Source organism: Bubalus kerabau, chromosome 13 (assembly GCF_029407905.1).
Source record: "Bubalus kerabau isolate K-KA32 ecotype Philippines breed swamp buffalo chromosome 13, PCC_UOA_SB_1v2, whole genome shotgun sequence".
Taxonomy (NCBI): Eukaryota; Metazoa; Chordata; class Mammalia; order Artiodactyla; family Bovidae; genus Bubalus; species Bubalus kerabau.
Genome location: NC_073636.1, coordinates 79,367,091 through 79,385,740, shown reverse-complemented (window position 1 = coordinate 79,385,740; position 18,650 = coordinate 79,367,091). Strand labels below are relative to the sequence as shown.

The 18,650-nt window shown below is 59.2% G+C and overlaps 1 protein-coding gene across 3 annotated transcripts in view; it reads left to right on the top strand.

The window, feature by feature from the left end:
* Positions 1 to 18,650, top strand: part of RIPOR3 (RIPOR family member 3) — a 74,976-nt gene that overhangs the window by 54,748 nt on the left and 1,578 nt on the right. The window contains exons 3-21 of one of the 3 annotated variants that reach the window (XM_055545301.1): positions 485 to 631; positions 2,190 to 2,268; positions 4,012 to 4,035; positions 4,341 to 4,394; positions 4,966 to 5,115; positions 5,272 to 5,335; positions 5,683 to 5,726; positions 5,904 to 6,029; positions 6,111 to 6,256; positions 7,772 to 7,901; positions 9,351 to 9,923; positions 11,194 to 11,324; positions 12,122 to 12,245; positions 12,748 to 12,883; positions 13,515 to 13,676; positions 14,318 to 14,479; positions 14,954 to 15,156; positions 16,239 to 16,322; positions 18,134 to 18,224. In XM_055545301.1, the coding sequence (XP_055401276.1) occupies positions 485 to 631; positions 2,190 to 2,268; positions 4,012 to 4,035; positions 4,341 to 4,394; positions 4,966 to 5,115; positions 5,272 to 5,335; positions 5,683 to 5,726; positions 5,904 to 6,029; positions 6,111 to 6,256; positions 7,772 to 7,901; positions 9,351 to 9,923; positions 11,194 to 11,324; positions 12,122 to 12,245; positions 12,748 to 12,883; positions 13,515 to 13,676; positions 14,318 to 14,479; positions 14,954 to 15,156; positions 16,239 to 16,322; positions 18,134 to 18,224 (2,630 nt within the window). Of the gene's footprint in view, positions 1 to 484; positions 632 to 2,189; positions 2,269 to 4,011; positions 4,036 to 4,340; positions 4,395 to 4,965; positions 5,116 to 5,271; positions 5,336 to 5,682; positions 5,727 to 5,903; positions 6,030 to 6,110; positions 6,257 to 7,771; positions 7,902 to 9,350; positions 9,924 to 11,193; positions 11,325 to 12,121; positions 12,246 to 12,747; positions 12,884 to 13,514; positions 13,677 to 14,317; positions 14,480 to 14,953; positions 15,157 to 16,238; positions 16,323 to 18,133; positions 18,648 to 18,650 lie in introns of those variants that run through there. The other 2 variants (XM_055545300.1, XM_055545299.1) reach the window with 2 other exon arrangements.

Here is an 18,650-nt window from a genome sequence, read left to right as displayed (position 1 = left end):
GCCAGACTACATGAATAAAGAGCAGGGCTGGGGACATGCCCCAGAGGCAAACTGAGGCGCTGTTAACAGAGGGAGGGGGGTGGATGCTGGGCCGCCGAAGCCAACAGGTGCCCGGCCTGGGAACGCCACTGGACTAGGGTTTGGTCTTCATGTTGCTTGGCCTGCACAGAGCTTACTGAAGAGCGCAGACAGACAGACAGCATTGGCATTCAGGCTGCTGGATTGTATTGCTCACTCTAAGCTAATTTCTCATATCAGGTTAGTGTTACTGGTCTTTTCATCTTCAAATTCAAGCGCTCATTTTGCAGATGAGGAAGCTGAGTCCCAGGGAGTCTTGACAACCTTCTTGAGACCATGCAGCTTGGGGGCATGACTCAGCGAGGTCTCCTGACTGCCTGGGGCTCTGGCCACCATTCCCAAAGGGCTTGTCCCCGAGAAGGGCCATGCCCAGACCCCCACCCTGATCCTCCCATCCTTCTCACAGAAAGTCCGTCCACAGGAACTCAGTGAGATCTCGGATGCCTGCGAAATCCTCCAAGACGTACGGCACGCTGAGGAAGGGGTGCGTCTGTTCAGACCCCAAGCCCCAGCAAGTAAAGAAGATCTTCGAAGCACTGAAGAGGGGGCTCAAGTAAGGGGGCAGCATGCTGCCCGCTGCATCCTCTGGCCTCGTCTGCTCGCTCCTCTCTGCCTCTCCCTGGGCATCGGGGGTGGGTCTTGTCTGTGCGCGGCCACAGAGTGAGCTCCTGGTTATCCGTTTAATCAACAAGCATGTCCCGGGTGCAGCCACATGCTCGGCCCCTTCCTTGGGCGCCGGGATGAGGGAATAATGGCAGGGGCCCCTGTAGCCATGGAGAACACCCACGGTGGGCAGGAGCTGATGGCCATAAAGGAGTAGTGTGGTCAACACCGTAACTTCCACGCACCCTGAGGGCAGTGACAAGCGGACGTGATGGAGAGGCGGCACCTGGAGGGCCCGTCACACAGGGTGTTCCGGAGGCCTCCCTGAGGATGTCCTGGCTGTTTCTGAGAAGGACCCATGATGCTAGCCTCTGGGCGACAAACATCCCGGGCAGAGGGAAAGCACATGCAAAGGCCCTGTGGTAGGAGCTTGCAGAGGAGCCGGAGGTCAGGGCCAGGGCGGCTGGGCTTGAGTGAGGGAGAGAGCGACTGATTGACTGAGCAGAGGCTGGGACAGAGGAGTCAGTCACTTGTTCCCCATATTTTTATTGGAGGCTTATCAAGTGCCAGCCGCAGAGTTCAGTTCAGTTCAGCCTCTCAGTCGTGTCTGACTCTTTGCGACCCCAGGGCTTGCAGCATGCCAGGCCTCCCTGTCCATCACCATCTCCCAGAGTTTACTCAAACTCATGTCCATTGAGTCGGTGATGCCATCTAACCATCTCATCTCTGTCGACCCCTTTTCCTCCTGCCTTCAGTCTTTCCCAGCCTCAGTCTTTTCAAATGAGTCAGCTCTTCGCATCAGGTGGCCAAAGTATTGGAGCTTCAGCCTCAGCATCAGTCCTTCCAGTGAATATTCAGGGCTGATTTCCTTTAGGATGGGCTGGTTTGGTCTCCTTGCAGTCCAAGGGACTCTTAAGAGTCTCATTGGCTGCAAAACACAATGTGAAAAGTCCCCCTTGGACCCACGGCTTTTTCTGTGTTTTCCAAAATAGGGGTTCGCTAAGACCCATTCTGGTCCCGGCCATCCAGAGAGCAGGACAGCCAGCCTTTGTCTGTGAGGAAGGCGTGTCCTTCCCCCTCCCTGCCCCCCACAGCTCCCATGGCTGTGGGGAGGATATTGGCCTCTGGAAGCCATCACGTGTTTTCAGATCTGGGTTCAGACTCTTCCCTGCCTTGTGGACCCTGTACTGGGTAGCTTCCGAGTCATTTTGCCCATCTCTAAAATGGGTATAATAACAGCAGCTCCCTCCTGTTGGCAGGGCTGTTTGGGGAATTCCTGCTAGGCACAGTGCAGGGCACACAGTGTGTGGGATGTGGAGGCAGAGCTGGCGGGGGGCCGGGTTCTCGGCAGGGGGTCTGGCTTTGCCCTCTGACCCTTGAGCCTGCTGAGCACCCCGCTTCTCCCCAGGCCCGGCCATGGCTGCCTCCTCTGCGGAGCACCGTGCCCCCGCCCATTTTGTTCCTTCCTCTTCTCCTTCCCAAACTCCTCTCCCTCGCCCTCCCCGCAGGGAGCATCTGTGCGCCCAGCAGGCCGAGCTGGATTACCTGACGGGACGCCACAAGGACACTCTCAGGAACTCCAGGCTGGTGAGACCCCTCCCCGGCCCCTCCCAGCCACGTGCCCGGGTGCACGCCCTTGCCTGCCTCGTGGGTGTGAACCTTAGTCTTGGGAACGCAGAGGCCGACAGAGTAGGCTTTATTTTTAATGAATGAACCTCACTTGGACCCAAAACAAAAAACAAAACTCCAGAAAAGCACAATACCAAAAACAAACCAAAAAAAATACGATGCCAGTTAAATCTGATTTTCAGATAAATAACAAATCATTTTTCAGTGTAAGTATGTCCCCTGCCATCTTCAGGACATAGTTACACTAAAAAAGAAACTTAATCCATTGTTCATTTGAAATTTAAATGGAACTGGCTGTCTTGTCATTTATCTGCTGGCATTTCCAGGACCCCCCGCGGGGGACCTGTGTCTCTCCAGCACTCAGGTTTTTCCGTCCTGGGGAGTCCCTCTCGGCCCCCTCGTCTCTATCTGGCTGCACTTGTCACACCTCCCTCTCCAACAGCTGCGGCTGTTCAGCTGTCTCTGTCTCTCCCTTCCAGAAGTAACTCTGAGGAAGGCGAGGCTTGTGTAGAGTTCTGTATGTTTTAGCTGCTCCCATTTCATAGGTGGGTACACTGAGGCCGCAAAGGGGCCACCCAGAGGGACGAAGCACATGGGGCCGGATTCCCAGTCTCTGAGAAATTGCTGTACAGTTACTGTTCTTTCCAAAGCCTTGGGAACTTTCCCAGTTGTTAATTTCTTACATAGGGTTTTCATCTCATAATCCCACATATACGATGTCACAGATGCACACCTAGGAAAGCAGAGCCCCTCTGGGGGGTGGTCAACCATCTTTTCCCTCTTGCTTGACCGACCCCCCTCCCCGATCTTCTCTGTCCCATCCTGTTTAACCCTTGAGGATCATCTAGTATTTATCTTTCCATAGTTTCCTCCCTCGCCACCTTACTGCAAGTACGCAGACTGTGTATATATATATAGAGGTATCTGTAAGGGTCACCTTACAAAGTGAAGTCACAACTTGCAAACTCTCCCTTGTCTTACTTCTTTTCGTTGGTGGTCGCCAACTTTGTGGAAATTCATCCAGGCTCAGATATAGTGACCCTAACCCACGCGGGCAAAGCAAGGCCTGTTTTGGAAATAACTTTCACGTGATCACAGGCACACCCATCGTGGGCACACTGTTTGTGGCTGCTTTTCACGCTCCAGAGGTAGGAACCACGTGGCAGGCCCAAGCTGCGCTATTTACTCTCTGGCCCTTTGCACAGAGACCCCCTCGCCCTGACAATAGATTCTTTTCACTGGCTGTACCATGGCGCCTGGTGGGGACGCCCAGTCTCCTTCCATCTGAACTCCTGGTGCTGCCGGCTGCCTTTTCCGAGTCTCTGGTCGTGGCTGAAGTCGCCCCTTAAATAAGCAAATCACAGTGGTTCCCCTCTCGAGTTTTCACCGTCCTTTTCATAACAACGCTGTGGGGTAGGCGCAATGGTGTCTCCTCTTTCAAAAGGAGATGGAGGCTCAGAGAGGCAGAGAAGCTTGCCTGGGATACGCAGCTGGCACGTAGAGTCAGGCCTTAGCTGCATCCCCCAAAGCCCATGTGTTCGCTCATTCTTCTTGCGCGGTCTGGACCGCAGCTTGCTGACTGCAGGCCTTGGAGGACGGAGCGGCCGCTGGCTTTTTGTCCTCTGAGCTCGGGTGCCCCTGGGATGGAGGCTCACGGGTCTCGGAGGAACGCTGGAGCCCTGACACCTCTCCCCCCAACAGGCTTTCTATTACGATCTGGACAAGGTGAGGGAAACTTCTTTCCGCATGGGGTAAGCAAGGCGGGCTGCGGCTAGGCCTGGCTGGATGGGAATAACGTCTTCGTGGGTCTTCCATCCCCCGGCCATCCTATGGGAGGAATACTTGGGTTTCCTCCCCACTTGACAGATGGGGAAACTGAGGCTCGGCGATGAGCCTTCCTCAGGGATAGTGAGGGGCTGGCCTGACTTCGAGCCCAGTTCTGTGTCAGGACCTGCAGGAGAGTGGTGTGGGCTTGGGGTGGGGGGTGGCCCAGGCTCTTTTTAAAGCACCTTCTCTTCTTCTGGGAGAAGCAAACACGCTCAGTGGAGAGGCACATTCGGAAGATGGAGTTTCACATCAGCAAGGTCAGCCTGGTTTCGGGGGCGCCTCTCTGCTTGAGGGGGGGACCTCTGTCCCATCAGTGGAGGAGGGCTCTCTGGGTGCCAGGTGGCTGCAGAAAGCCAAGGGGGTGCAGAGACCGTGGGGGCTGAGCCCAGAGGTGGGGATCAGGGGGTGGGGTTAGAGGGCAAAGTGATGAGTCCAACCACCCGGTTGTACGCACGGGGCTGTAGAGGCCCGGAGAGGGACACGACGGGCTCAAGGTCACACAGCAAGTCCCTCAAGCTTTATGTGGGCAAACCCCTCCATGAACTCGCTCTGCTCCCTGGGAGCCCCGCGGGTGGACGGAACATCACACACGGAGCTTCCCTGTTTGACCGCTGAAAACCACATCCACCCATCCAGCTCACTAGTTTTTATCGTGCCTGAGCTGTGCGCCAGCCGCTGCCAGGTGCTGGGGATGTGGAGTGGATGGGACAGACGCGGTCCCTACCCGCGAGGGCGCACGTTCGCCGGGGGCGGGGCCAGCACGACGTGGGGTGTGGCCTCCTGAGGGGCTGGGGTGGGGAGACAGTCCCCGATGCGTGCGCCCCGCAGGTGGACGAGCTCTACGAAGGCTACTGCATCCAGTGCCGCCTGCGCGACGGCGCCTCCAACATGCAGCGGGCCTTCTCCCGGTGCCCGCCCAGCCGTGCATCCAGAGAGAGCCTGCAGGAGCTGGGCCGCAGCCTGCAGGAATGCGCCGAGGTGGGTGGGGGAGGGCCGGTGCGGGGGCTCACTGGGTCCTGAGGCAGCCTCTGTTTCTGCCCCCGGGGGTGGGGGGTCTCTGTCTGGCAGGGTCCGTGCCTGCCCCGTGGTCCATCCCAGGGCAGGTGGTGAGCCGCCTTCTGTGGGGCTTTGCAGGACATGTGGCTCATCGAGGGGGCCCTGGAGGTTCACCTGGGCGAGTTCCACGTCAGGATGAAAGGTGACAGGGCTGGGCTGGGGTGGGGGCAGTCTGGGTGGAGCCTTGGGCCTTCTCCGGGACCTGGGGCTTGTGCTGAGGGTGGGGGGTGATGGTCAGAACCCCAGGGTTCCAGGCCCAGCCCGGGTTTCCACTCCTGTGACTTGTGACCTCGGGCAAGTCCCGCCCGCTCTCTGAGTTGAAAGTGAGGGCCCTGGTCTGCCCCTTGTCATCCTGATGGCCTAGCTCACTGCCCGCCCCCCCGAAGCTGATGACCCCCAGTGTGGCGGGGGTCTCCCCACTTGAGAGCCTGTGACCCACGGGGTAAGGACAGTGGACAGCGGAGAGATGAGCCCGTCTCTGTGTTCCAGGCTTGGTGGGCTACGCACGTCTTTGTCCTGGAGACCTGTACGAGGTACGCGCGCCCTCTGGGATCCGTCCTCAGGGCTCCCCGCCAGGCCTTCGGAAGTGGGGTTTCTGGGAACCAGGGTCTCCGCTGGGTTCCTGTCCCCCGCCCCAGTTGGCAGGGAGGGCCCCCAGGGGGTGGCAAGGGGGCGCGGCTGACTGCTCCTTTCTCGGCCCGGGCGCACAGGTGCTCCTGCGTCTGGGCCGCCAACGCTGGAAGCTGCGGGGCCGCATCGAGTCGGACGACAGCCAGACCTGGGACGAGGAGGAGAAGGCCTTTATCCCCACCCTGCACGAGAACTTCGAGATCAAGGTGGGTGGGGCCGGGGGCGGAGAGCGGACCGGGAGGGAGTGGGGGCGCGGCGCCCACACCCACCACTCCGCCCTCCCCCAGGTGACGGAGCTGCGCGGCCTGAGCTCGCTGGCGGTGGGCGCGGTGACCTGCGACATCACCGACTTCTTCACCACCCGGCCGCAGGTCATCGTGGTGGACATCACAGAGCTGGGCACCATCAAGCTGCAGCTGGAGGTGCTGTGGAAGTGAGTGCGGGCGGCCGCTTCCCCGCTGCCCCTCCGGAGGGGTGGGGGGTGAGCGGGGGGGTGGTGGGGGCAGGGGCCTAGGGAGAGTGGGGTCGGCCCCAAACCCGCCCCCTCCAGGACCGCGGAGAGGCCTCTCCGGCTCCCCCTGGTGGCCTGACCTCACCCCAGCATCCGCCCCGGGGCGGCCCGCCCTCAGGCTGCCCCCTAGACAAGCAGGGGCTCAGACCAGACCCCTTTCTGCAGCCCTGTCCATGCTGCGGCCTGAGCCCCGCCCCGCGTTTAAATTCTCTCTTTTTTTTTTTTCACTTTTGAATTAGTGGCTATTAAAGACTGGGCCGGCCAGGACCCTTTATGGCAGCCTCCTGGGCTGGATTCCCAGGAGAAACCCACTTCCGCCTTCCTACACCCACCATCTCCTTACCTGCTGACCCCAGCGCCCACCAGGCACAGGGGTGAGCGGTCACCCTGTGGTCCCCCTGGGCCACTGCCACAGATGGGGGACGCTCGTGGGAAGCACCCCTGCCTAGTGTGGGGCTTTCCACTGAGCATCCCATCCTGGTGGTTTCCACAGGTTTTGGTTTTTGGCAGCAGAGATCTTTTTTTTTTTATCGCTAAATGAAACCTTGTGTTTCGAGGAAATTCCCTTTTCCTGATTCCCCAGGGCAGGTGCTGCAGGAGCAAAGGGGCAGACACACGCTTCCTCTACTCTGGTGCCCGTTCTGACCAGTTGGGGCCAGTCTGTCTTTTCTCCCTGGGGGTGAACTGGGTGGACTTGGAGGAGTGACACCCCTGCTTCAGTGCCTGCATTTGTCTAGTGGGGGTGAGCACACCGCTCAAGCGGTCAGGGCAGGGGGTGGCCCTGCAGCGCCCTGCAACCCCAGGTCGGGAAGGTCCAAGGACGCGGGCGTCCGGCTGGCCCATAAGTGCCCTGGGCAGGCAGGACAGGCATCCAGGCAGGGCCCTTGGGCTGTGGGCCCTCGTGGCTGAGCTGGGCTCTAGACGCTGTGAGCAGGGCCAGCGTGCAGACAGGTAAGCCAGTGTCCACGAGGCAGGGAGGGCTGACCCAGCTCTGGTAGCTCCAAGGACAGGCAAGGGCCTGGCTGGAGCGTCGCTTCTCATGCTTCCCCTGCAGGTCTGTATCTTCCCCCGGGACTGTGACGGGAGCCCCCTGACCGGGAGGAACCTGTGGGGGGCGGTGATGTGGTTTACGCAGAAGACGGCAGCTCTGAGTGTCCGCTGCTGCTCTGCTGAGCTTCTCGAAGGGCCTCCAAAGGGGGGTCATTCATTGGCCCCTCCAAAGGGGCCAATCGCTGCCCCTCCCCATTTGGCTAAGGATCCTCGGGGCAATGGATATCTGAGACGTTTCCAGGAGGCTTCAGAGCGGGGACCTGGAGTCCCTCCACTATGCCTGTCCGCAGCCCCCCACACCGAGCCTCTGTCTCAAGTCCCCTGGTCCTGTCTGTGGTCCGATGTCCTCCGGCCGTCGATGACACCCTGGCCTCTGCTCTCCTCCAGCCCATTTGATACCGAGAGCTTCCTGGTGTCGCCCAGCCCCCCGGGCAAGTTCTCCATAGGCAGCAGGAAGGGCTCCTTGTACAACTGGACACCCCCAAACACCCCCAGCTTCCGGGAGAGATACTACCTGGTGAGTGAGCCTCCCTGGTTGGGGATGTGGTGGGCGGGCTGGGATTGGGGGTGGGGGGTGTGACTCCCCAGGGGTCAGCACGTGGTCAGCACGTGCACCTCCAGCTGCAGCAAGCTTTGGGCTCAGCCTCCCTTGTTTGGGGGTGTTTTGGGGTACCTTTTCTTTTTCACTGCCTGCCCTCTGTTCTGCGGCCTCTGGACTTGGTTCTGGCCTTGACTGGGTGGGGTTCTCCAGATGGTTCTACCATCCCGGCCACAGCCTTGGGCTCTTTCGTTTCGCACTTTGGAATGTGTTTCCAGTAGGTAATAGCTTGACTTCGTGTATGGTGAGATAGATACCTCTTTCCTGTGACCTCCAGGGGCCTGGGTCCCCTCCTTAGCACCCCTACTCTTCTCAGCTTCCTCCGTGGTCCTCCAGAGAGGCTCTGGGCCATCTGGGAGCAGATGCAGCCTCTCTAGCCTGTGTCCCTCAGCAGCCCTTGCCCTGGTGACGCCCTGGAGACCTTCTCTGTCATGTTGGCGCCATGCAGCATCTCCCGTATTTGGCTAAAAACCGCACTTGACTTAACAAGATACTGAGGCTCAGTTTTTGCTGTGACCAACAAGCGGGCAGTAAATGACCTGGTACACATGTCACCCTGTGTGTGTCGATGCCCAGGGAGGGTCCAGGCATGCGGAGCGGGACCACCCTGCCGCCCTCCTCCGGACCTTAGGTGGGGAAGGCAGCTTTAGATGAGCCAGGCAGCTTGTGCATTTAAAGGAAACTGGTTGTCCGGCCGGGGTGGTCCCAGCGTACTTTGCTTACAAAGTCATCTACGGTCAAGAGCATGGACTCTGAAGCCAGATGGCCTGGGCTCCAAATTCTATCTCTGCCTTTCATCTGCCATGTGACCTTGAGCAAGTCACTCAACCTCTCTGAACTTCCGTTTCTGTATCGGAGAAATGAAACTCACAGCTCTGCCCCTATGGGGCTTTGTGAGGGTTAAATAAGTGACTTTGTAACTGAGGAGTGCTTCCTGGAAGGCCTGGCAATTACAGGCGGTGCTGTAGGAACGTCAGCCACTGGTCTGGGTGATGAGGGGGAGGGCACAGCAGAGGGGCTCAAAGTTCGTGTCTGCTGGCCTGGATTAAAATGCCCGCGCATCCATCCTTCCTTGCGCGCACCTCGCTTCTCCGGGGGCAGAAGAGTGCCACCCTCAGGGAGGTGTGGTGAGGGTTCACTGCGAGCTGACTCGGGGGCTGGGGATGGAAAGGAGTGAGCGAGCGGGATAGGAGAGGTGCCTGGCTCTCACCGGCGCTTCTGGGTGCCAGGCACCTTGGTGGACCCGGTCATCCCGCGGCTGTGGGTATACAGAGCAGACGTCTGGGGGCCACCCTCGGGGGTCTGACTCTGATCCCCAGGGCAGCTGCTGAGGCTGGCTGGCCTGTCTGTCTGTCTGTCTGTCTCCAGTCTGTCCTGCAGCCGCGGGCACAGCAGGCCTTGCTGCTGGACAGGCCGAGGGCCCCCTCCGTCCTCAGCTGCCTGTCCGATGGCGACCTTCGGGGCCCCGGCCTGCGGAGCCGCAGTCAGGAGCTGCCCGAGATGGACTCCTTCAGCTCCGAGGACCCCCGAGACACGGAGACCAGCACATCGGCATCCACTTCGGACGTGGGCTTCCTGCCCTCAGCCATGGGCCCCAACACCTCCATCGAAGAGGAGGCCCAAGAGGAACCCCCGCCCCTGGGCCTCCTGCCAGACATGCTGCACCTGGCGGAGGGTTCGTTCGTGGAGCAGCCGGGCTGGAGAGACTTGGGGGTGGGAACCCCCGACCTGTCACGGGGCTCCCCCTTCCACAACGACGTGCTCCCGGGGAGCCAGGGAGGCCCTGACGAAGGAGACCCCGAGGACACGGCAAGTGGGCCTGGGCTGTCCCTCGAGAGGCCTCTGCAGGAGGTGCTGGACTTACTGAGGTCCGTGGACCCTGCCCTGCCGCAGCTCCGGGAGCTGGAGTACCAGATCCTCGCCTTCAGGGACCGGCTGAAGGTATGTGGGCTCTCTGCGGGGGGGCACACCCTGCTTGCTGATGGTGCCGTGACTGGCAGTGGGACAGGGAGCCTGGCATGTTAGGGAAAAACTGAAATGAACTTTTGGCCCACAAAGTACTTAGGTTTGGTGACTTTGCTGTTTGAAACAGCCCCCAAGGGCTGGGCTGAGATGCTGGCCAGTGTTCCTGGTGCACCTTGTGGAGGAAATCTGTGTGCTGGATAAGCCTTGTTCAGCCTTGGCTGAACAGCCTTTGAGTTCAGTGTTAAGTCAGTGATATGTCTATATTAAATGAGATGCCTTTAAGCAGACATAGGCATCCCAGGTGGCACAGTGGGAAAGAATCTGCCTGCCAGTACAGGAGACACAAGAGATGAGGGTTCCATCCCTGGGTCGGGAAGATTCCCTGGAGAAGGAAATGGCAGCCCACATGAGTATTCTTGCCTGGAAAATTCCATGGACAGAGGAATCTGGCAGGCTACAGCCCTTGGGGTTACAGAGTCAAACACGACTGAGCACACGCACACACACACAGAGACACATACAACAAGGTTCTGTATTGACGGGCAGATAAAAAGCGTTGACCCGAGACTCATGGCCTCTGCATTTCCCGTGCGAGCAGACTGGTTCAGTTTCAAATCCCAGGGGTCACGGTGACTTCATGCATCGTAACTGCTGTGAATAATGGGGGCCGTGTGTGTGTATGCCTGTGCGTGTGTGCATACATACATGTGCACACATTTTTTCCCCATCAAGCAAGGAAGCATCTGCAAGTAGCCTTATTCTTGTCTTGTTGCTCAAGATGTTCTCCCTGGGATCAACCTTCGGGAGCCCAGTTCTGACTCATGGGGTCTGAGCCAGCCCTGTGTACTCTGTGGGACTCAGCCACAGGGGAGCGGCCCCTGGGAGGCTTTGATGACTTGACCCTTCCCGTCCCGCAGGCAGGGGCTGCCTCCAAACTCCTCCCCTTCCACGCTTTCCTGGGAGAGGAGACATCTGCAATCCAGAGGCTCACCTGGTGGCCTTTGGCCTGGGTTGTCGGGCCTGACCCACGCTGTCTTAACAAAATAATTTACAATTAGTTGTCGATAGTTGAAAACTGGGCAGCTCCCCACAAAGTCGAGGTTTCAGGTTTTTCTTGGAAATGTTAACAGTCCGCCTCAGGCCCCACACCCCGGGTGGCAGGGACCCTTGGGGAGGGCCCTGGGGACGTGACCCCCAGCCCGGGCGCCCCTGAGGCCTGGCCGTCCATCCGTCCGTCCACCTGCAGCCCCGCAGAGCTCGCCGGGAGCATGCATCCACTGAGAGTCTGATGGAGTGCATCCTGGAGAGCTTCTCCTTCCTCAACGCCCACATCGCCCCCCATGAGCTGGCCCTGTTTGGGGGCTCCCAGGGCCTGCGGTGAGTGCGCCCCTCCCAGCACTGACCTGGAGTCCAGCCTCGGGCCCAGCGGCCTACCGGCCCCTCACCCCCAACTCTGCGTCTGTCTTCTTTATTATGGCCCTGGCCCTGCCTGGCATGTGACCAGCGGAGCAAACAAGGATCACTCAGCTGGCCTTGAGCGTCTGCTCTGAGCAGTGGGCTTTCTTTTTAAATCTTATAAAATGACGCCGGCACACGCAGTAGAACCTCAGACCTCTGCGGAGCAATCTTGCAGCCCCGCCCCCACGAGCACGGCGGGCACCCACAGCTCAGCAGCACAGAAGTACACGAATGGGTTACATTTCTCCCCACCTCTCGGGACCCCCCGGGGAGGGGGTGCCACGTCCACCCCCTCAGGGCTCGGGCTCAGCCCGTCATGGAGCAGACACAGTGCCGGGTGCGCTGGTGTCTTACTCAACCCCCCTGTGGCCCAAGCTTGGGGTTCCTGCCCCCACTTTCCAGATGAGTAAACTGAGGCTCCAGGAGGCAGACTCATCCAGAGTCCCAGAGCTAGGGATTCGTCTGAACCTCAGGCTTCTGCACACCCCGGAAAGTGGGCGGGGCGGGGGCGGCCTTTCCAGCCTCTGCTTTGTGAGAGTTGTTGCTCCCATTTGCCGCGTCTCCGTTTCTTAGTTTTCTCCCCAGTTTAACTTCACCTTCCTGGGACCCGGAGTCGGCCCCCGTGATCAGAGCTCTCCAGGGAGGGAGGGTTTCCTCTGTCCTTGGAGGCAGCTGAATGCTAACGGACCAGTCACCCAGTTCTCACTTCTACTCAGAAAGAACAAGAGCCCACCTCCAACACCGCCGCTGAAAGCGCCGTCCAGGGAGCTCACGGCTGGCGCCCCAGAGCTCGACGTGCTGCTCACGGTTCACCTCCAGGTCTGCACAGCGCTGCTGCAGGTGGGCGAGGACCTGGGGGCGGGGCGGGTGGAAGATTCAAGGCGGGAGGGGTCAGTAGTCCTGTGGTCCTCAGGCAGCCCAGGCCACAAACCAAAGGCAGTGGTGGTGACTCTTTAGGTGGCAGATGCTGGAGCTCCAATCCAAACTGGTTCGGAAGGAAATGATCTGGTTCACAGACTTGAAAGGCCCAGAGGTGGGCTTCAGGTCCAGCTGGATCCAGGGTTGCAAACAACATCACGATTGGGTCTCACCCTCTCTTGGCTCTGCTTGCCTGTGCTGGTTGGCCTCACGCTCTGGCAGGCTCCTGGCAGCTCCAGCCTGCATCCTGTCCTCTCCGCTGCTCTGGCGAGGAGGAATCCCCAGACGACAGGGCGCTACCGTAGGGATAGGAGGGACGGGGAAGGGGCAGATGGGGAAGGGGTGGGTGGGGGTCACGGGCATGGTAGCTGACCTCAGAGGGCATGTTCTGGGCTAACCTGGCACACCGTGGGCTGCTTCCCAGAAACTGGGCTCCCCTAATCTGTCGAGGATGGTCCAGGAGTGCCTTCTGGAAGAAGCTGCGCAGCAGAAGCAGGTTCTAGAGACGCTTTCCGTGCTTGACTTTGAGAAGGTCAGCAAAGCGATGTCCATTGAGGAGAGTAAGTACCTGCTGGCCGGCCGTGTGAATGGCAGGAAGTGATGAGGATGAGAGCCCGTGGGGGATGGGGGGCTCCTCTCCCTTCCCGACACTTGTCAGTCAGTGGCACCCAGGGGACGCGAGTGGGGAGTGTCTGGGCTGGGACCAGAGCCACACCGTGGGGGCGGGAAGGGAGGCCAGCTATCCTCGGTCAGCCGGGTGACCCTGGACGAGGGTCACTGCTCTGAGCAAACGAGTCGCTGCTCCGAGCCTCAGCTTCCCCATCTGTATAATGGGGAGGCCCCTGGAATGTCAATGAAGGAATCCCCAGCACACATTCAAGGCACACACGGCGTGCTGCCCAATAGGGGCAGGGACCCCAGCCCTGTGGGACCTGCCCTTGTCCGTCAGGGGAGACTGGGAGCAGCAGTCCCGGGGGTGTCGTGGGGCCGGCGGGCGGTTACCGGATGAGGCTCAGGGCCGAAGCTGCTCGTCTCTGCAGGTGACGCCTGCGCGTGGGGAAGGGGCCTGCCTTAGGCCAGGCCGTGCCCCGCTCCCCGAGCCCTTGGGTCCCAGGGGCAGGGACCCCCCGGGCCTCCTCGTTGCTCACCCTTCCCCCCATGCCGGGCGGCTCTCTGAGCCCGGCCCTTCAGTCCTCCCACAGGCCACGCGGAGGAAGGGCTGCCTGAAGCTCTGGAGGGGCTGCACGGGGCCTGGTGCCACCCTGTCCTGCCCAGGGACGGCGCTGCTGGACCAACTCAAGAAGACGTTCCTGCACAGAGTCAGGGGGAAATACCCGGGACAGCTAGAGATAGGTAGCCCCTTCCCTCCCCATGATCCCTGGGAAACGCTGTGTGGAGCCCCCAGGGTCTGGAGCATCACTACCACAGGCCTCCCTTTTGCCCCTTCCGTACCCGCCTCTGCTGCAGATGCCCGCGTGGCATCGAAGGGAGGCGTCGCTCACTTGACCACAAAGCACCTCCTCTTCCCTGGGGGAGGAGGGCGGAGCCAGTGAACCCCGGGAGTGGCCTGCGTCCATCTGTGGGCTGGTGCTTCTGGGGACTGGTTGATTGCATAGCTTCCACCAGAACCTTAGAGAAGGGCCCCCCGGGGAAGGTAGGCAGGACCCTCTCTGCTCGACAGCAGCATCGTGAATCTTGGCTGGACTCTTCCCCGGAACGTAGAGCTGTGGCCTCTTTGTGTTGACCACTGAAGGGTGGCTCGCGTACTCCAGGCAGTGGCTCTGGACCTCAAGCAGTTCTAACCACCCGCCCTGCCGCTGGGATTCAGACTGAGGGGCCTCAGCTGGAGTGTGTCCTCGTGGGAATGGGGGGTGCCCCAGAGATCCCATGCATGGGCTGTCACGGAGCCTCCAGACTGACCTGGCTGGGCTCCCAGGGTGTAGCCCAGGGGTTGAGACCCCCATCTCCCCCTCACCCTCTCTCTGTGTCGCCAGCCTGTCGCAGGCTCCTGGAGCAGGTGGTCAGCTGCAGCGGGCTGCTGCCTGGAGCGGGGCTCCCCGAGGAACAGACCATCACCTGGTTCCAGTTTCACAGCTACCTGCGGAGGCAGAGCGTCTCTGACCTGGAGAAGCACTTCGCCGAGCTCATCAAGGAAGGTAGGGGCTGGGGCGGCGGGCCGGCGCCCCGTGTTGGGGACAGCCCATTGCGGAGCCCTCTGTCTCAGCTCTGCGAAGCCAGTTTTTCAGAATGCCTTTCCCCTCCGGCTGTTCTTTTGAGAACCGGATTTAATTACATTCCCTGTTGACTCCATGTAGAAATGAGCTCCAAGGGCAGGAGGTTGTACGAAGCACAGAGCAGAGGTCGGAAGTGGACAGGAGGGTGCGCTGGGCTGGCCCGAGTCCCTGAAATAGGGGCTGGCGTTGATTCATCTTCAGGGTGTATTTGACCCCTAGCTAGAACGCCTTCCTGGAGATTCCAGGAGGCCTCTGCGGGACCAGTTTGGGCGGGGCCTCGGTGAGCACATGGACACGTCTTGGGATTTGCTCCTCCATAGCTGCTGTTCAGCCTGCAGCTGCCTGGACCAGCCTCAGTCAGCGGGGACCCCAGCTGCCACCTTCTGTCTCTTCCAGTAACGCTCGCGGAGGAGCTGCAATGCAGGGCTCAGGCCAGGACAGTCAGGAGGCTGCAGGGGAAGCGGCTGGGCCAGCTCCAGCCCCTGCCACAGACGCTGAGGGCCTGGGCGCTGCTTCAGCTGGACGGACCCCCCCGGGCCTGCAGAGCGGCCAGCGCCCGCCTGGCCGGCGCGGCCAGAAACAAGAGCTTTCGGGAAAAGGTGCGTGGGGCTGGCGGCGGCCTCTGTGGGCCTGTGAGCCGGGGGCAGGTGGGCTTCGTCTCGGAGAAACGGGGGGTGATGGGGGTGCTGCATTTGTGAGATGGTCCCGGCATGACCAGTCTCGTGCGTGGCCGTCCTCACCAAGGGTGGCCCTGGTCCTGGGGGCGGGGCCGGGGTTGCCAAGCTGTCATGACTGCGTGCCCCATGCGTACCAGCTCACTCAGCTCAGTGTTTCTACAGCCACGTTGTCTATTCGGTCTCTGAGACGTCACCTGCGTGTAGGGTGTTCCTTCTTCAGAATTCTGACAGTTGCCCTCCTTTACTTTCGACTAACACATGTGGCTGGCTGGCTCGTTGTTTGGTTCACTTGAAAAACCAAGAGACGGGACCCCTCCGCCTTTTAGGTTCCTGGCCCTGTGACTATTCTAGATTTAGGGGACCAGCCCACCAGGGTCGGAGGACAATACTGGGCAATACTTACCGTAGTCTTGGGCGCATCCTAGTGCCAGGCACATCCCCCATCCCCCCTGCCCCCGCCTGCTTCCTATGAGCCCCTAAAGCAATATTGCAAAGGAAGCACCAGCTTATTTTCCAGCTGGACGGACATGGCCATGGTCACGTGACTGATGGGGCGGGGTCAGAGCTATGACTGGAAAGGGTGATGAAATGCTTTTCCTTCCAGCGGCCTCACCAAAGCTCCGTGTTCAGTTCTGCTGTCCCCCGTGGACAGCGGGTCTCTCTGATGTCGCGTTTTATCTAGATGGTAGTTTCAGAATGCATTTTGTAAACATTAGATGAGTTTTCAAAAAACTATGTATTTGGCCGCACTGGGTCTTAGCTGTGGCATGTGGCATCCAGCTCCCTGATGGGGGATGGGACCCAGGCTCCCCGCATTGCGAGTGGTCATAGCCACTGGACCCCCAGGGAAGTCCTGAGACCAGTGCTTGCAGATGAGCTGAGTACCACAGCCTCCAACTCCATGCTGTGTACGCAGGCTGTGAGCATACTGGAAGGCGGGTGGTGGGTAGTACCAAGGGTTATGCTCTCACCAGCCCCCCGTTCACAGCCACCTTATTTCCCAGGCCTTGCTCTTCTACACCAACGCCCTGACCGAAAATGATGCAAAACTACAGCAAGCTGCGTGCGTGGCGCTAAGACATCTCCGGGTGAGTCTAACCTGCCCTTGCTGGTGATGGAGAGAATCCTGGTTGTGATTAATGCTGAAGTTAGTGCATTTCGAAATGATTCCACTGGGACCAAAAAAAAAAAAAAAAATCACTGCAGTGGAAAAGCACCGGAAAGAGCTGGCTGTAGAGCAACGGCCTCAGCTCCGCCAGCAGCTCTGTGGGCAGAGGCCCCTCAGCAGTGGCCTGGGGCACGTCCGCTCTGGCTCTGTGTGAGCAAGCAGGTAGCCCCAAAAGACTCACTTCTGTGCTCTTGGATTATATGGTTGAATAGCCTCAATTTAAGATTTTCTAAAAGCACGATAAGCTCATTGTAGAAAAACAGCGTAGAGCTTCTCTGGTGGCTCAGGAGCAAAGAATCCACCTGCTAATGCAGGAGACATGGGGTTTGATCCCTGGTCCAGGAAGATCCCACATACCTCGAAGCAAGCAATTCTGTGCACCGTAACTATCGAGGCTGTGCTCTAGAGCCCTGAACTCCCACCAGCGAGCCCACGTGTCACGTCTGCAGACTCCCACGTGCTCCAGAGCCCAGACTCCGCAACAAGTCACTGCAGCGAGAGGCCCAGCACCTCAGCCAGAGCGGCCCCGGCTCGTCGCAACTGGAGAAAAGCCTGTGCGGCAATGAAGAGCCAAAACAGCCAAAAATAAACGAAAAAAGTGTAAAATGCAGAAATGCAAAAGTTACTCATCTATTTTTTTGGTCACACCTCGAGGCACATGGGATTTTAGTTCCCCAACGAGGTTTCGAACCAGTGCCCCCTTAAGCGGAAGTGTGGAGCCCTGACCACTGATCCACAGGGAATTCCCCCAAAGTTATCCCTCTCTGTGCATAAAGTTTTAAAATTTATATGGAGTTCTGAATTACTTTCTTACGCTAGACTTAGTGCTAAGTGTTATCCCAGGGCCAGAAAATATAAATAAAAAAAAATAACATATGTTTGGTTGCCCTGGGTCTCTGTGGCTGTGTCCAGGCTTTCTCTAGTTGTGACAAGTGCGGGCTCCTCTTTGTTGCAGAGCGTAGGCTTCTCCTCTCATGGAGCAAAGGCTCTAGGCGCACGGGCTTCGGCTGTCGCAGCATGCTGGCTCAGTGGCCGTGGCCATGGGGTGAGCTGCTCCGCAGCATGTGGGATCCTCCCGGACCAGGAATTGAACCCGTGTCCTCTGCATTGACAGATGGATTCTTATCCAGTGAACCACCAGGGAAGCCCCTCAATGCTTTTGAGACTCTTGAGACAACACACCACTTTACACTCATTTGTGTAAAGATACAGATACCAGGGGGTGCTGGTTTTACTATTTGTGTTTGTAACTCTTATTTTAAAAAAACTCATTGCCATTTTGCTAGATGAAAAATGGTCCGAACAGTCTAAATTATTTCTGGAAGGAACCGACAGGAAATTCTATGAGGTCCATCTGGTTATGATCAAATAACCAGGAGTGGCCAGGTCAGCGGGTGGGCAGCCGTGCCTGGACCAGGACACTGGTCACTCCTCTCCTGGTCTGACCTGGAGGGTGGGGTTGGGTGAGGCAGAGGAGGTAGAAAGGTCCAGAAGAAAGCAGGTCTTATTCCAACATGGGCCTTTCAGAAGGTGTCAGGGTGGAAAAGATGATGTTTGCCAATGGCACTTCAGTGAACCCGAGGCCTCGTGAGAAGCATGGAAGCCTTCAGAGAAGGAAGGGGCTGAGGTCGCAGAAGCCACGCTAGGGCTGGTCATGCAGGGGTTTATGAAAGCGGACACTTGTTCCTTAAAATGTCGCCTGAGGGGTCTGCTTTCCCCAACCTCGAACAGGGCGTGGAAAGCATAGATCAGATCGCCAGCCTGTGCCAGTCTGACGTGGAGGCCGTGCGTGCAGCCGCCCGGGAAACCACGCTGTCATTTGGTGAGGTCCAGCGTCCCGTACTCCCAACTGTGGGCAGGGGCTGGGGGGTGCCGGGGCCCATGGAGAGGTTGTGCTGGGGAGGCCACGGTCAGCTCCCCAAAGACGCAAACCTGCACACAGCACGGGCACCGCCAGCGACCCACTTCACCGCGCCTGGCGGGGGCAGGTTTCCTTCACGGTTGAGGAGGCAGGAGGCGCTCTGTTAACATCTCAACCTGCCCCGTTTATGATCCGTGGGGACAAAGGCCAGATGTAAGGTGGGACTAAGGTTCGGCAGACCGTGCTGGACACAGGCAGGTCACGGGGTCCACGTGAGCCAGGCCCTCGGGCTCCAGCGGCCCCGGAGGCCCAGGCGTCTGGAAGCACTGAGGCCACCGTGGCTCACCAGAGATGAGAGCGAGGTGGGGGGACAGTCCCCTGACAGAC